General features: G+C 34.8%; 1 protein-coding gene across 1 annotated transcript in view; it reads right to left on the reverse strand.

Moving 5' to 3' along the window:
* The window catches only part of Ralyl (RALY RNA binding protein-like), a 672,761-nt gene that overhangs the window by 45,110 nt on the left and 608,960 nt on the right, over window positions 1–18,691 (reverse strand). Inside the window, exons 7-8 of the mRNA XM_013012428.1 lie at window positions 17,616–17,729; window positions 3,929–4,101 (exon numbers count right to left, since the gene is read on the reverse strand). Of these exons, the coding sequence (XP_012867882.1) occupies window positions 3,929–4,101; window positions 17,616–17,729 (287 nt within the window). The remainder of the gene's footprint in view (window positions 1–3,928; window positions 4,102–17,615; window positions 17,730–18,691) is intronic.

The raw sequence follows: 18,691 nt of genomic DNA on the forward strand, positions 1-18,691 counted from the left end.
AAAGGAGGAGGCTACAATGCTTGATAAGAAATGTACTCATTATCTTGCCCATGTAATTGTAACCCCTCTGTACAGTATTTTCACAATAAAAATAAATAAATTAATTAAAAAAAGAGTGCTACTTTCCTTTCCCTTTAGTATTTCAGACTTCCCCTCTTTCTCTCCATCAGGTTCTATCTTCCCACTGGCATCTTTTACCTATCATCTTTATACCTTATATTCATATACTTGGGGATTTAATGAAGATACTTATAGAATTTTTTAAAAGGGAATAGGGACTTCTCTTTAGGTCCCTTTTCTGAGAGAGCTCCACTAGTTTCTTTTGTAGTTTTCTATTCACTTCCAAATAAACTCACTCTGCTAACCTTATAAAAAAGATGAGGGAATGCATGTGGTTATCTGATCTCTCTATCATCATCATCATCATCATCATCATGTGTATATCTATTTATATGTATAATGTTTTCATTGTAGAAATACTGTACAGAGGGGTTACAGTTACATGAATAAGGTAATGAGTACATTTCCTATTGAGCTTGTTACCTCTTCCTTTGTTTTTCCCCTGCCATCCCTTCCCTCCCCAGCTCCCCAGTTCTTCCCTCCCCCCTCCAAGGTGTAAAGTTCATTTTCAACATAGTGTCTTATACTCTCATTGTTACAATGGGTCAACCTGTATACTTATTTCAGCATTTTATTATTTCCCTTCCCCTCCCTAAATTAGAAAAATGTATATACAAGATGCAGGGCACCAACATCAAACACAGTGAAAACAGGGGTTATACCTTGGGGAAGAACATACAAAAGAAACAAAAAAAATCACATAGTACATTTTAAATACATTAAAAACAATAGCAAGCAAGAAAAAAAGCAGTTGTATCCATATCCCAGGGTTCATTTCACTTAAATCATCTTACCTGGTCATATGTACATAGCGTTTGACCTTTTTTACTTGTCCTAGACTTATACTGTTTTGTTTTTGCTGGTCTGGGGGTTTGAACTCTGGGCTGGGAGCTCTCCCTAAGTTTTTGTGCTAAAGGTGAGCACTCTACCAATCCAGCCACAGCTCTACTGCTAGCTTTTTATAGTTAGTTGAGGATAAAACTCTCATGGACTTTCCTTCTTAGGCTGGCTTGGAACCATGATCCTCAGATCTCAGCCTCCTGAGGAGTTTGGACTATAGGCAGGAGCCACTATCACCTGGCTTACTTTTAGAAAGATTGTTACACTTCTGGTAAATTTGGATTGAGTATGACAAAAACATGAATCAAGAAACTGATTGGAAATTATTGAAGAGTTTGAAGAGAAGAGTTGATGGCTTATGTCAGGTATTTGTAGTAATGTAACTAGTTTTGGCCTATGGCTTTAAGGTAGAACAGAGGTTCAAAATAACTCTATTCTTTTGGTTCTAATAACTAAGTGGATAGTGATGCTATAGACAGAATGGAAAAGTATGGGAAAAAATAAGATAGCTAGGAAAAAAATCCACGAATGTTTCTAGCCATGCTAAGTTTCAGATATTCATTGAAGATCTTTATGGTGATAGGCAGCTGAGTATTTGATCTGAGAGTTCCAGGAAAAGTTTAGGAATAGAAATGTAGATTTAGCCACCTCTAGTGTATTGGGAATATTTGAAGCTACATTATTTGGCAAGATCACCTTGGGAAAGAATGTGGAAAGAGAAGGTGGCTTATGATATAGTCCTGAATTACTCTGCTAATTAAAGTAGTAGCATGGAGGGAATAATACTAGCACAGAAACTGAGAATGAGCAATTGGTAGATTAAGAAAGTCTCTGAAAAGAAGAGAGGGACTCTCTATGTGAAATCTTGCTGAGAAGTAAGAACAGAGAGGTAACCTTGGAGATGGCAATATAAAATCTTGGAAAACCAACCCCAGTAGAATATTGAAACATGTCAGATTGGAAAGAGCTGAACAAATTAGAACTTTAAATTAAAATTCTGTCAAAGGATAACCTGAGAAATTTGTTTTTAGTTCATTTTAGTCTTTGATCAATAGAATTCAAAATTCATTATAATCCTAAAATATATATTATTTACTAACACCGTAGGGGTATTTTTTAAAAAAAATAGAGATGATTATCTAAAGATCATGTTTGAAAAGCTTAAATGAAAGTGTCATTACAATTAAACAGAGCTGGACTGTTAGAAGCCAATGAAGAATTCTGTAAAATTATTTTTTTAAATTACTGATAATCAGAACAACAAAATTACTAAAACATTAATATGTGTTAAAACATTGGAATATATTACTTAGCATATTATATATTGCAGATATTTAAGAGTTAGTTTCTTCGTGTCTCTGTCTTTCTGTCTACGTACTCAGAGTTGCTCAATTTGCCTGCTTGTTTTTGTTTGCTGGTACCTGGGTTTGAACTTAAGAATTCACATTTGCTTTGCTGGTTTGTACACTTATACTTTTACTTGAGCCCTGACTCCAGCCTAGCTTTTTACTTGTTATTGTTATTATTATTATTACTATTTTGTTCATTGTGGGGCTTAAACTCAGGGTCTAGGTACTGTCCCTGTGTTCTTTTGCTGAAGGCTAACACCTTACCACTTGAGCCACAGATCCATTTCCTATTTTGGGTAGTTAATTGGAGATAAGAAACTCATGGAATTTTCCTGGCTTTGAACATCAGTCCTCAGATCTCAGCTTTCTAAGTAGGTAGGATTGTAAGTTTGAGCCATTAGTGCCCTGCTATTTCACTGGTAAATAGGACATGGAATCTCACTGACCTTTCTTCCTAAACTTACTTTGAAATGAGACCTCTGAATTGCAATCTCCAGGGGAGCTATGATTATAGTCATGAGCAACAGCACCAAACCTTGTACCATTTTTCTTTTTGTTGGTCCTGGAACTTGAATTCTGGGCTTGGACACTGTCCAAGAGCTTGAGCTCTTCAGCTCAAGGCCAGCACTCTACCACTTGAGCCACAGCTCCACTTCCGGTTTTTTTGGTGGTTTGTTGGAGATAAACCACTCTACCACTTGAGCCACAGCTCCACTTCCGGTTTTCTGGTGGTTAATTGGAGATAAGAGTCTCAGGGACTTTTCCTGCCTGGACTGGTTTTGAACAGTTATCCTCAGATCTCAGCCTCCTGAGGCAGCTAGGATTACAGGTGTGAGCCTCCGGTGCCCGGCAAAGAAGGTATTTTTTTTTTTTTTTAATGGTGCTGAGTTTCGAACCTGGAAAGTTTTACTTGCTGGGTAAGCACTTTTCCATTGAGTGATACTCAGCCCACACCATTTTCAATTGGTTGATAAATATGAGACACAATGGCCTCATTGGATTGTATTTATTAAATCACTGAAGTAGTTATGCAGGAAGGATGTGTAAAATTACGTGAACATTATAATACATTGGAAAAGTAAAATGTAAAAAAAGAAGACAACTAAATTCACAAATCCTAACAACATTGTATCAGGCAGAATAGAAAATGGTAAACTGACCATAGTTCCTGGATATCTTAGTTAGCAAATTGTAGCAAGAACTAGTTGCCTTGAGCACACCACTAGGATAGATAATTGTCATCACTGAGTGAGACTACTAAAGGAGGAGTCTGTATCTTGCAGTAAATGATCTTTTGTCACCAGCATGCTACATCCTGCACAATTATTTCTAATTGTATAAATGTAAGACTTCATTTCTAATGAGATACTTGGGAAAGAAAGTAATTTGTGACTTCAGTTACACCTAATATTCATTCATCTATACCCTCATACTTCAAATTAGCAAAATGTTATTGAGCACTTATTATATGCAAAGCACTACCCTGATGTCCTATTAAAAATATACATATAAGAAGAAATAAGCCACAGATGCTTTAATCCTTATTTTAGAAAGAGTGTGTTGTTAACATGGTATTGCTGTTATCCTAGGGATGTGGACACCAAATATTTAGTTCCTACCAGTGCATGACCCCCATCTTCATCGAAGTCCTCCTCTATCCCATCAGTCATCTCTTCTCCATCTGCATCTTGCCCTCCTTCAGCAGGCTCCTCTGTAGAGTGATCTGCATTCTCTGACACACATTCTTCTTGGATCAGCTCTATAGTCTCTTCCAACTGCTTCTTCTGAGCTTCTATGGAGGGGAAAAAGCAAATGACTACTACCTTGGGTTGCTCATGAGTCATTTGGACAAATCATGAAAAAACAATCCATCAAGGGGAACTCTCTTTAACCGTGATAGGCATGTAGAGGAAAAGAAGTTTTTCAATTGAATTTATTCAGTCATATAAATTATGTACATATGTTTATGTATATTTACTTGGGAACATGTTCTTTTTTTCCATCCAGAGGCTTGAACTCAGAGTTTGGGTGCTGTCCTTGAGCTTTTATTGCACAAGGTTAGCACTCTACTATTTGAGCTACAGCTCCACTTTGAGCTGTTTTGCTGGTTCATTGGAGACATGAGTCCTACAGACTTTCCTGCCAACATGCATTTTTTAAAGAATTCAGCACATCTATCTTTCAATGGAATCAGCAGTAATTGTGAATTATGATTGTACGAGTATGTAAATAAGTATTTACATAAGCAGATCTTTCTCACTATTGTATTTTTCCTAGTTCTAAGAGAGATATTCTCTCTGAGGGAAAAACAAAGGCATATAAAGGCAAAAGTAATTCTGAACAGAAAAATTGTTCATGCAAGAAATGAAGATGGAGAAATCTCACTGATAATTTCAAATTGAAGTAAAAGGATAAGACTGCACATACAAAGATAAAAGAAAACTCACTGAGATTAACACAAATAATAAATCGGTTGTCATCCAAGTGGTTTAATCATTATGTGAGCAATCTTTTGATAATCTTATATTGTTACAGGTGGTTAACTTCCATGGTTAATACCACCAGTCCTGGGCTGGGAATGTGGCTGAGTGATAGAGTATTTGCCTCGCCTGCATGAAGCCATGGGTTTGATTCCTCAGTACCACAGACTCAGAAAAAACGGGAAGTGGCATTGTGGCTCAAGTGGTAGAGTGCTAGCTTTGAGCAAAAAAGAAGCTCAGAGACAGTGCCTAGGCCCTGAGTTTAAGCCCCCAGAAAGGAAATAAAAAAGAATAAAGAAAGAAAAAAAAAGAATACCAGTCCTGGAATCAGACAATCTAGGTTCAAAGTTAAGATTTATTGCTTAGTGAATGAGTTTGTGATGCTGTGCAAAGGGGAGATAATTAACCACCTTCCTGTCTCTGTTTGCTCTTTCATACAATTCGGATAATTACTGCTTAAACTTTCATGGTTTGTGTAATAAATCAAGTTGCTAGTATAGTGAATTGCAAATAATAAGTGCTCAACAAGCAAAGCTGTACTCCACATTAACAAAATTCCTTGAATACCCAGGATCTTGGCACTCTGCTGAAGTCCATCCACATGGAAATTATGTGGATGGCATAGTAATTATTTCTCCTAATGGCTGCATTTCATCTCCTGTGAAAGCTCAGAGAAGTACTTAATATTGAATAAATGAAATCATCTTCTATTTTCCCTTCTCTAACTTATTCCTAGGCATTTATGACTATCTTAACAATGCTTGACAAGAAATGTATTCATTACCTTACTCATGTAGCTGCAACCCTTCTGTATAGCATCTTTACAATAAAATAAAATTTAAAAAGAAAATAAAAAGAAATGAAACTAAAAAAGCTTGTTTTTCACTAATTTTGATTACTCTTATTTTATTAGACAACATTCTACCTTTAAGATGAGTTTTCAAAGATGCTGTATTTTGCACTCATTTATTATCATTTATTTGTGAAAATAGGGAACAATGAGTCTGGGATATTCATTTTCCATATGAACAGAAAAGGAAAACAACCATTTACATATATATATATATATATGTATGCATGTATGAGTGTGTTAAACCATTGCTATGTAAGAAATATATATTTGATATATAGAGACTCAGTACAAAACTTCAGATATAACTAATATAAAGAAATAAAACATAATATCTAAAGAAGATCTATTTTCCTGTGTCTACAACAGTGACGATTCTCCTCTAATAATGTATATTTAAGTAAATCAAGCCATTCTTTTCAAATCTATATGAAAACAATCACTATCACATCTGGGTTTACTATGAGGACTGATAGCTTATCATTGGTAAAACTTTGCAAACTAGGAAGGATTGCATAAATGTTTACTGCCACATATGAAAACGTGCCAAGGTGCTCTTCATTGTGAATATATTGTAGTCACAGCACCAGCAACGGCAAGCTCTGAATGAGAGGCTTGATCAGACCAGGGGATGGCAGAGTAAAGGCTGGTAGTAATTAGGCTTGGTTTCATTCAGATAGAATGAAGCTAAAAACAATTACTGTTGGCATCACAATATCACCCAAATCTAGCATAATAAGAGAAACACACTTACTTCACATATATAGAAACTACATTTTCCTTTGGGTTGTTCTAGCAACATAGAAGTTTTAGATTGCTCTTTATAACTTTATAACTAAGGCAGTTATATCTTCAGTCTTCATATGCACCTAAACATATGCTCAGGGAAGCAAGTTCAGTAGTATAAATTCTTATTTTACATGATAAATCTGAAACTTTTAGTATAGACTGTCATGTGAATACTATAAAGTGGTTTTTGTATAAATTAACTGACTTTCCCCTCCCCCCCAATCTAGAAAATTACCATCCAAATGAAGAAGGGAAATAATAAGTTAAAAGGTGTTGGCTTAATCTAGATATGGTATTCCAGGTATCCAGACTAAAAGAAAGGAAAATTGGGCAAAAGATACAGGTCAGACACAACTGTAAATCTAGATCTCCCAGATTTACCCATCCAGACACCTGCAACCAGTTTCTACCAAGCAAAGGCTTTGATGGACAGACAGTGTTCAGCAGTGAAAAGTTTTGAATCTTGTATCTTGGAACATTCCACTGGATCTATTCTGTTGCCTCTACTCTTGGTGATCCTCTACATTGCAAAATGGATTGGGCTATTCTGATTTTGATTCTCCATTTCTTCTAACTCTGGTGTATTTTTTTTTTTGACTTATCATCTGACCTCTTCACTCTTGGTCATTATGGTGTTTATTTAAAATGCTCTGATATTCAAGACTTGGTGTTGGTGCCTTAAGAAAGACAGAAAAATAGAGTTCTGCAATGGGTCAACTACAATTCTATACAGTAAAAATGACATGAGTTTTATAACTCTGCCTCAATATAATATATATATATAATCACTACCTCAATATTAGATAAATGTATATATCATTTTGTTTTAATAGGTAGAAATTTGATTAAGATTGAAAAAACCTATTTGGCCTGGAATATTCAGTTCTTCTCTAATGATTTCACAAGTATTTGTTTTGGATGTTAAAATTAATATTCTTCTATTTTTTTCTCTCTAGAGAAACCTCTGACCATGAATGCATAGGAGATTTGAAAAGAACCCAAGCAGTGCCAGATTTAACATATATAAAATCTGCAATAGTTTTATGTGTCAATTTGTTTCAATTATCTTTGTAATCTACAATGACTTCCTGGTCTTTCTAATGTGGTCCCTCCTCTCCTTTGCTCAACCAAAGCCCAGAACATAGGCTGTAATATAGTTTTACCCTCGTGTTAGTATTTAAGATACCTGAAAATTTCACTTATTCTCTAAAAAGGGCATTACTCTACTCAAAGGGATGATACAGATAACTATTGCCTATGATCTCAAAGGAATAATACAGGTTAGTTATCAAGAAACTTTTTAATGAGCCCCAAACCATCATTCAGTACCTTATATACAGAAAAAATAAAGTATTAGGATGTAAGATATGAGATCTATGTTTCTGCCAGTTACTAATCCTATTAACTGAAGTTTTCTTCTCTGAAAGGTAATCATAATAATGACATTGCCTTCAGAGAGTTGCTGTATTCGTGAATGAGAAAAAAATTGTGAATGTGACTTTAAACTGTAAAGACCACACAAATGTCATGAAAGGATCAAAACTGTCCTTGAGCTAAATCTATATTGATTGTTTGATTGATATAGAGAAATTATCTATGCAAAAACCATCGTTATTGATCTTTATATTGCAAAGATAAATTTATGTATTGGCTTTGACATCACCCCTTATTTCTGTTTAAACAGACATAGTATATTATTCTCTTTTTTGTATCAAATTATGACACATATGTAATTCCTTTGATAGTATACTTCAAAATCAGTGATGTATTAATACATTTCAATACAAAATAATTCTGTAAGTATCCTCATCCATTCTTTCATTAACCTAAAGGAGTGAAATTATCTGGGTGTAGGAAAAATATGTTAATTAGACTGATAATTGATTCATATGAGTCACAGAAATACAATCAACTCATAATATGCAGTTGGCATAGACTTTTCGTTGACTCAATGGGAAATGTTATAATCACAAACAATGGTACATTTAATGAGCAAAATTATGCATGAAAGCACATCTTGTTTGTTAAACTGTCGCTTTGCAGTTTAACAAGCCATTTTGATGCTATTATTATCTTGTTGAAACAAAGCAACTGGTTCTATATTTTATGAATAATAGTGTAATTTCATTTCTTTTAAAAATGTTATGCTGGTTTATTTTAAAGTTATTTTAAACTTTATAATTTTTTATAGCTAATCATTTTTCTTCTTACCAGATTTAACTTTTGTTTGTGTGTGTAAATATAGCATAAATAAATATATATAGTATGTATATATGTGTTTATAACTATTATTGTAGCTTCTTTGGGACAGAAATACTCTTATTCATCTTATCTCTGGTGGCTGAGAGCCTCATACACAAATCAAACATTTTCTAAATATATCCAAGAGTTGTGTGGAATTAAACAATGACAATATAAATTACATTCTATAGAGTCAAAGAGATGGGTGAATTTGACACAAAGGTAGCAAAAGATGAATCCAAACAGAAGTGGAGCTCAACCTCCTTGCCACAATCTATGGAACAGATCTGCTCACCATAAAGTCAAAGTAAAATATAAGGTCTGAGATTTTCCTACAGGAAACGTGTTTCTGTTTCTATAGCCAAGTCTCTAAGGAAAAAAATAAAATTCGATGACTTCGAGGGCTTAGGAGAAGGGTTTTCATTGAAAACTGGCATCTTGGAATCTTTTTTTTTTTCAGAGCAGAGAAATGAATCTTACATTGGTATTAATACTTTTTAAAGAATGGATTATAACCCCAAAGCTATCAGCTTATATTTAATATATAACTTTAATACTATCTAAATTAAGGATTATAATAGAAAAAGGGCAATATTGACTGCTCTTTTGTGATTGCTTAAGCAGTGCTTGACACCTTGCAACATTTATTGGTTTACTCTAGTCTTTACAACATACTGCAGCAGAGTGCTACCTATCCATCCACACTTGGGGGAAACTGAGGCTAAATAAGTTACATAAGATATCCATGGGCATACATTAATAGGTACAAGAGTTAGAATTATACTGTAAACATTTCCAATTTTATTGGCTGAGCTATTTTCTCATAATCTCCAGAAAAAAAGTCTATTTGACACATCAGGAAAATGATTTGAATTTCTTCAATAATCAGACAATGTTTAAGGTCAAGAATGAAGAAATCTGTTTAGTTAGGGACACACATTTTAGTTACACAAAGACTATCAAAGGAAAAGTGAAAATGATAAGCATTTCTGTTTAAGGAAAAATACCTAAGGCTTTTACAAACCATGAAAGGAAAGAATGATTGGAATTTCATTCCTCGGCTTCAAATAGTTTTTTCCTGGCACATCTAATTTCTACTTCAAAAGCTATATATGATCCAGAAAAACAAGTTAGAATTGATAGAATTTATGTTCAAAGCATTTTTATTAAATCGAGTTTCTTGCATAGCTATTATCATTAATATAACTCTGAAAATTAGTTGAGTTGGCAATTTAGTTTTTGAAATACTGTCTGAATTGCTGGATAATTACTAGTTCAATTGTACTTAGCAGATGGTTAGAAATAATGTTGATACAAAACAGTACCATTATTTATTACAGCCAACTTAACACCTTGGAATTACTATTTTCATATAACCAGTATAATCTCTGTTTTAAAACCTGTATTTAATTTGACAATTAAAAGAATTGCCATTTTGAATATACAGCTTACTATAGATAGTATAGCTAATTTAAAATTCAGGTAAATTGCATGTGAGGAATGCTTTTAAATTGAAATGTCTAGCATAAAAGTATGTACTAAGGAAAATGACCTCAAAGTTGCATATATAAAGTATTCTCATTGTTGAGATGGCCACAATTCGATATCATCATATAAAAATTACTGAGATATTGTTTATGTAAACCTCACAATCACTTTTTTCACCATTTAGTGGTTTTCTTAAAATTTTTTTATTGTAAAAATACCGTACATAGGGTTTACAACTACATGGGCAAGGTAATGAGTATATTTCTTATCAAGCATTGTTGCCTCCTCCTTTGTTTCCCCTTCCCATCCTTTCCCATCCACCCCTCCCCGCCTGACCCCCACCCCCAGCCAAAGTTGTAAAGTTTATTTTTCAACATAACGACTTGTACATCTCATTGTTGCAATGTATCCACCTGTATCCTTATTTAAAGGGTTTGTTTTTGCCCTTCCCCTCCACAAATTATACCAACATCAAATACAATGAAAGCAGGGATTATACCGTGGGGGAGGGATACCATTTAGTGATTTTCAAGAGGAATTTTCCAAATTCCAGGAGCCAGGAAGTTGAGTTAAGTCTCTTTTTGAATGTGAAGCCCAATTTTCCCCTTCTGTCTGGGCTTTTCTATGTTTCAGGAATGTTAACTTAAGTTATTTGCCAGAGGAAAATGAATTGGAGAAGAAAGAATCTAGAAGTGGAGAGACCACCAAATAGTGAAGCTTAGGGGAGTAAAAATGTAATAAGTGATTTGTGGTAATAGTTGCATCACTCAGTGAATTGCTAAATCATTGAATTATACTCCTCAAATGAGTAAATTTTATTTTATCTGACATACTCTTCAATACAGCTACTGGAAAAAAAACTAACGTGAGTGCAGTGGAGCATAGGAGAGATGATGAATGTCTGGGTATTATTGGATGTAGCCATCAGAAAATAGACACAACTGGAGTAAAATTATATGAAAGGTAATATTTGGAAGTATTGGTTATTATATGAATAGAAGATGATGTTGACATTGGCAGGTTGATTGGTTACATTGATGTAGTAGTGATGTAACAAAGATAGGGTGTGGAGAGAAGAGTATATTTAAAAGGGAAAGTTATATTCTTTACAGTTTAGCTAAGCTTTAAACAAGAGTCTTGCTTACCTTAGTCTCAAGATTTCCTCTTAGAACAGTTACTTTGAAACTTCCTTTCTCTACTCATTTGAGATGAACAACTTTTGCAACCCAAGAATGTTTTCTTCAAGATCTGACATTTAATTATCATGAGAGATGAGGCTTTTGTTTCTTGTTATTTTTTTTTTGTATGTGTGTGGCGAATAGGGCACCAGCTTTGTTAAAGCCAGTTAGCAATCACAAATTGGCAACCACATTGACCAATTTCCTATTAAGTCCTCGCAATTCTTTTCCAGTCCCTAATGTAACATTCAAATATCCTACCACTTAAAAAAAATCAGAATTGATTTCAATTGTGTATTGTTTATTCATGTTGTCACATTAGTTTCTAAAATCTGCCCCGTGGATACTCTATTTTTGGACTTTGTGATCTTTTATTTTGGGGGGGGGGTGTCCATTTCCGGTCATGGGGCCTGAATTCTAGGCCTGGGCGCTGTCCCTCAGCTCTTCAGCTCAAGGCTAGCATTCTACCACTTGAGCCACAGCGCCACTTCTGGCTTTTTTCTTTTTGCTTATGTGATGCCGAGGAATAGAACCTAGGGCCTCAAGCATGCAAGGCAAGCGCTCTACCACTGAGCCACTTTCCCAGCCTGACTTTGTGTTCTTATTTCATGAATTCAATCTCTTCTTTGAGTATACTAGTCATTATTTGTATGGCTTTTTCATTTTAATTTTCATTCTTCTGCACATATCACTCTTTCAGACTTCTTTTATCTTTCCTCTTGGGTTGTTCAGGGGTCAGGTTTCCATTTGAAAACTCTAGGTACTTGAAATAGATAATCTCCAAAGAACTGGATAAACTCACTTCCCTCTTGTTTTCAAGGGCTTCCAGACCTTTCTTTTGTCTATCTGCACAAACATCCACTTTTTAACTTTTCCTAGAGGAAACTTGTTCAAATTTTTGGCAAAGTAGGGCAGGGACAATGGGGAGTGAAAAAATAAGAATCTGTTTCCTAAACTGATTGTCAATGACTGATGACTTCTATTCCAAAGGAATATGAGATGCTTGATTCCAAGCTTTTTGAGAGTTCAGACATTAAAACGGCACAAGATAACTTAGATGTGGTAAATTCTGAATACTTATCCATCTGCTGTCCAATTGTATTCTTGTTTTCTTTATATTAGTACTATACTGCAACTGAAGGAGGAAAGAGAACATAATCCATGTATTCAGTCTATTATCTCCAGGTCAAAGCATCACCATGTATTCCCAAATGGTCAGTAATAGTCGTAAGATGTGTAGGCAGAAAGTCAGCAGACTATAGGCTAGAGCAAGACCAGATCTATGGTAGTAGCTCTCATTCTAGGAATAACAGTTTGTGTGCCACAAAATCACAAAATTGTATATGACTGGAAAAAAGATATGACAAATAGTTTAAGATGCAAAACTAAGTTATAAGAGACACATCAGCTGAAGAATTCATTAATATATCTCTTGATAAAGAAAGTCTTCACTCCCACCTCCAGGAATGGTAGGAGGAAAACAAAGGAGGAGGCAACAATGCTCAATAGGAAATGTACTCATTACCTTGATCATGTAACTGTAACCCCTCTGTAAAGCATTTTTACAATAAAAAACATACAAAAATAAAAAAGAATGTCTTCAAAGGCTTTGATCAAAATTTGAATACAGCTAAGGTGACTATCCATGGGATAATAATATTAATTATTCTAAGGTTTTGGGGAAGTAAAAACATGAGATTCTTCTTTAAATAGTTCACCACTCTTGCCTGGAGTATTGTATCATGATTGCAATGCTAGGTACCTGGAAGACTTAGATCAAGAGAATTGTGCTTCAAGGCCAGCTCTAGCAACAAGTGTGCATCTACCATCTGGGCATTTATACAGAAGGAAATATAAGTAGGAAAAATAATGGTCCAGGATGTCCCACACAAAAAAGGAAGACTGTGTTTGAGTAAAACAATGAAAGCAGAAAGGCTGGAGTCATGGATCACATGACATTGTCTAGCAAGAGGGAGTTTCTGAGTTCAAGCTCAATAGCACCCCACCCGTACATTTTTAATTGTTTTGTTTGCAAAAATGATTAGATGCAAAACTGAGTTTTAAAAGACATAGAAAGGACAGCTGAAAAGCAAAGTACGGTCAAAGAAAATTAGGTGAGTAATGGAAGTAAATCATGGTGGCAAGGAGAACCTACCAAAGGGGTGTGGACATAAATGTGAACAGGGCCCAAGCAGATAACATAAAGAAGGGGAACTGGATGGACAGAGATGTTAGCTGAAAAGTTTATTTCATGAGTACAATGAAGAACACTCTTCAAAAAATTACATTTTTTCCACAATAAGTTCCATGATTTGATATCACTTTGATATAACTTTTCAAAAGTCTGTATTGTATAGAAACAATTTAGTGTATCTTATGTGACTGTAGTTTGTGGCCTCTCTTATGCTTCATCTAATACAATAATGTTATCACTGGACTTTTCCATCTGAGTCTAGCTGCTTATATATCAGGCAAGACATTGGCAGTAAAGTTGAACTAAATAATGTTTAGTTGCTTTTTTCACTTCAGAGATCAGTTGCTTGAATTCCCCCCCCCCAGAAAACCCCTAAAACCAAAACACAGTCACCCATGGAGTGTTTGTGTCCGTCTTGTGAATCACAGTCTTCATTTTCTGTGCCTTTCATTCATGTTGGTCATGTCACATGATAGTATAAACCATATATGTTTATACTTTGTGTAACTTTATATACATACACATATATGGCAATTTATATGTAATTGTTTTGAAAGAACTACCTAGAAGAGAGATACAACTAATAGTACATATTAATAATGTTCTTTCGTGTTTCGTTTCCCACAGTTTCTACACAGTCACTCCTTGCTTGGAGATGTTATTGTTATCCATTAGGAAGCCATAATCCATTTCTATAGCTTGTAGGTTATGTGAGAGGGACTTAGGACGTGTTTGGTACATGTCTGATACAATGCATAGGATGTTGTGTAGAGTTGAGGAAGCAAAGATCTGACCTTGTTTTTAGGAATCTGACAATCTCATGTGAAGAGAAGAAATTTGAGTATAATCAAAAGTAATATAGTTATATTTCATTATGATTGCCTCTGAATTCACTTCAAAGAAAAACATAAACACTACTATGAAAGATGATTCTGACCTGCTCCATGTTCTGTGGTCTTTTGTTCTTAAGTCCTCCTTTTCTTCCTGCCACTGATTCTGTGCTAGAAAATTGCATTAGCAAAGGGCTAATAGTAAGTAGGGAATGAAAATTATAAAAGAGCAATAATGAAGAGTAAATGCTAGCTACCAAATAATGAGCTTTCAAGTAATTAAGCATTAAAGTAAGTGCCCCTTTAAATTTAATAGGGAGACTTTAAGTGTTTTCAATGAATTTTAATGCCTTTCACTGAACTTCCTATAATGTAGTGTTAATGTTTTCCATACAAATTTGACTTCTTTCCATAAAGAAAATATAGACAAATTTGGGCTGTGATCATCTTAATTCCCGTGGAAGAGAGGACTAAGAGAATAAAGTTACAAATGGACACATCCACTTTCATCAGACTATGTTAAAACAAGAAAGACATAGACATCAAGGACAAAGACAAGGTTTCTGGCTTTAAGGAACCATTAAGATGATTGGGGAAGTTCAAATATGACTAAAAGTAGGAGGATAGTTTTTTTTTTTTTAAATCATGGTTTGAATTTCAGTGTTTCCTTTACAGAGGATCTTTTAAAAAGACCCATGGAAGGTTTTATTCAGGCAAGAAACTGGAAGGTATAATACACAGAATGAGGATTACAGTTTCCTCTTTGAGGTGATTTATATTTAAATGAGTCCTCTATAATCCTTTAAACTGAAGTGCAAATTGGTTATCAAAGTCTTCTTTTGATAAGGGTTGTTTTACATAATAATGAATTTTACAGAAATTCCTCAAAGGGAAATATTGATTCAGGCAACATCATAAGATAGTTGAGTTGTGCTAACTCTTTTGGGCCATAGGCAGCATACAAAAACTCTCTAAAATAATCTAAATGCCTTCAATGAGAGGGGCATACATTGTATCTTTTCTCAGGGTATATTTACATTGCTCAGAGAAATTTTAATAAAATGATTTCATTTAATCTACTATTTCTCATCTATATTAACAAGAATCTATGATTTCTAGGTACCCATGTACTTGGCTTTTTAATTTACAGGGGTTTAAACTCAGGGGCCTATATTTGCTAGTCAACTGCTCTGCCACTTGAGCCGTGTGTCCATGGCTTTTGATGGAGTATTTTTTAGATAAGGTCTCCTCATTTCACATAGCCTGAACATCTGTTCTTCAACATATGGAATTGTAGGTGGGATCATATATGCAATACCATATCTGGCTTATTGTTTGAGTTAGAATTTGGATTTTTCCTGGGCTGGATTTGAAACTACAAACATGATCCTTCTGAACTTCTCCCTTTATGTACTTGAGATTGCAAGTACTATGGTACCCTGTCCTGGCTTGTGTTTTTAAAAAGCATTGTTTGAAAATGAGTAAAGTATACCTTATCTGAAATACTTGAAATAAGAAGAGTGGTTGAAATTTTAGTTTTCTTTTTCTCTTCCTTCCTTTTTTCCCCTCCATCCAACCCTCCTTCCTTCTTTTTAATTTTAGGATATTTACAGAGACTTGTATTATTGAATAACCTTAACTCAAAATTTAGATGTTTATGATGCTCCAAAATCTGTAACTTTTTGAGTACCATATTAGTATTCAGAAAGTTTTGATTTTCATATTTTGGAAGTCGGACTTCACAATTTTAAATTACCATTGCTGAGAGTAGGAAACACTAATTTTAATTTGCTTGAATACAGATATGTTGCAACTACATCCCAAGTCCACTTATTAGGCCTATGACTATATGCCGGTTACTGTGCTATATAATTTACATATGATACTTTATTTCCCACAATTTATGATAGCCATTAACAATCTATTTATAAATGAGAAAACTGAGATTAAGTGGTTGGTGAGATGTTCAATCAGAATTTATTTCTCTTGTCCACTCTGCAACCACCTCCTCATACCCTTCTTGAGCTCAAAAATCACGACAGAAGGTAAGCTTTGTTAAGTCCTAATCCAAGTATTGAGTGGAGTTTTACTTATTATAGCCCAAGGCCCTGGATCCCAACCAGTTCTAATCAGTTAGGGGTTCCTAGGCAGCTGGGTTAACTGGTTCCTAGGGAACTGAGTTAGCCTTCAGAAAAGTCCTGAGACCAGGCCTTGAAGAAAACTTGACATTAAGTCTATAAATTAAAAAGATGTTAGGTTTGATCTCAAGATCTGGGTTTGCGATCTTGGCTATAGAATAATTAACTTTATACCTTCTTCCTAGTCTTTTTTACTCATCTGAGAGATATGGAGGATGGATTTTTATTGACTCAAAATTATATTGTGCATTGATTTACTTTAAAAAAATAAAACTTTTCAGCAAACAATGTGTTCTGCAGAATCCTAATATTTAAAATACATATAAAGGGAAAGTACACTGGTGGGAGTAAGGGCTAGGCAGAAAAGAGGCATGACTTTATTTCCCAATAGTGTCTCTTCTTCATTCCTCTTTTATCTCCAAGAATGCCTGTGAAGCATCTAATGCATGTAGAACAGAGTTTTACACTACTGACTACCTCTAAGAGCTTCCCAATTCTTCTAGTCTATGATTTTTAACCATTACCTGGAGCTAGATGATGAAAATATCAGAATTTTATTAGAATGTAGTTTTGGTGAGGGCTGATGACTCAAATGAGAGAGGCCACTAAATTGTAAAGGACTCAATCAATTAAATTGGCCATAGATGGGTAGGGGCCAGTAGTAGAGGTTCCTGAAACTGGGTTCTGTGGTTTTACAGGATGTTAGCAAAAACAGCAGTTACGCTTGTAAGAGTGAGTTTTGAAGCCTGTTAAATGTTGTTGCAACTAATTTAACAAAATACGAATAATAAATATGAATAATAGAATCACCTCATTAATTAGTTTTATTGTCTTAAAGGCTGCTAGGTCTTGAGATATAAACTACCAGTTTTGTTTTTGTAATTACTGATATTTTTATCAATATACTTTTTGGTGCAAATCTTAGAAAAATTGGTTCATTTTCTCTAAAAGCAATCATATTCTGTCATTGCAAGTCTTGGCTTTCAGGCTTTATTTACACATCTATATTAAATTCTTAAGACAGTCAATGTCTTCCTGGGCCTGAATCCTCTGGTTGACTGGTATTTCATTGGTTTTATTCCAACCTGTCTGTGGTCTCACATTCTCTGCTCACTTACCTGCCTCTGCCTTCTGCTGCTTCTCAATCTTCTCCAGGCGCCCTAGCAAGGAGTCAATTTTAGTTTTGATCTGGGTTAATTCTTTCTTGATTGTCTGTAACTCATCTGATTTCACTGGAAGTGAGAAATGGGAAAGAAAACAACAGAACATCAAATACACTGTAAGTCATTCAAGACACCCCATGTTTGATGTAACATACAGATTGGGTCAACTCCTGAAGGGCACTTTTTAACTTGTAGTAATGCTGGAGTAGTAGATGGTTGGCCTGTAACAAAATGAGGTTCTTACTGGCAATAACTCATTTGATATTAGGTGGGTTTTTTTTTTGTTTTTTGTTTTTAGCCATAGGGCCTGAACCCTGGGCCTGGGTGCTGTCACTCAGCTCTTCAGCTCAAGGCTGGCACTCTACTACTTGAGCCAGAGCTCCACTTCTGACTTTTTCTGCTTATGTGGTGCTGAGGAATCAAATCCAGGGCCTCATGCATGCAAGGCAAGCACTCCACCAGTGAGCCACCTTCCCAGCCCTGATATTAAGTGTTTTGACTGAAGATATTACAAAAAGATGAAAAGAACCTAGAAATACTATTAAAATACCAAATTCAGTTTTGAAGAGTAATAGAATAAATCTACAATATAAAATGGAGTCAGATTAAGGAAAAAAATAAATCATGCTTAGGTATATTATACTCTTCTGACAGATCATGCTGTAATGCATATTTCAACAATCAATAGTATTTGCAATACAGTTTTGGGGGGATTGATTGACTAGAACATAGCATTTATCTTCTAAAGAAAATGTCTGATGCCAGAGGACCCTTAACTTTCTGATTAGTTATTGCTCCTATTCTTTCTAAGGCAAGCAAACAAAAATCAAGCAATCTCACAAGCCCTGGGGTTTGAAGCAATGGGAATCCATAAATTTATGTAAGTTCCTATTGATTTTTTTCTTCTTCTTTATTTTTGACTCAGGGTATTGCTTTGTAGAAAAAACTGGCCTGGAGCTGGGCAAGTTTAGGCTATGTAGCCTAAATTGACCTTGAAATTTCAATTTTCCTGCTTCAATCTATAGAGTGCT

Source organism: Dipodomys ordii, unplaced genomic scaffold, assembly GCF_000151885.1.
Source record: "Dipodomys ordii isolate 6190 unplaced genomic scaffold, Dord_2.0 Scaffold17, whole genome shotgun sequence".
NCBI classification, from domain to species: Eukaryota; Metazoa; Chordata; class Mammalia; order Rodentia; family Heteromyidae; genus Dipodomys; species Dipodomys ordii.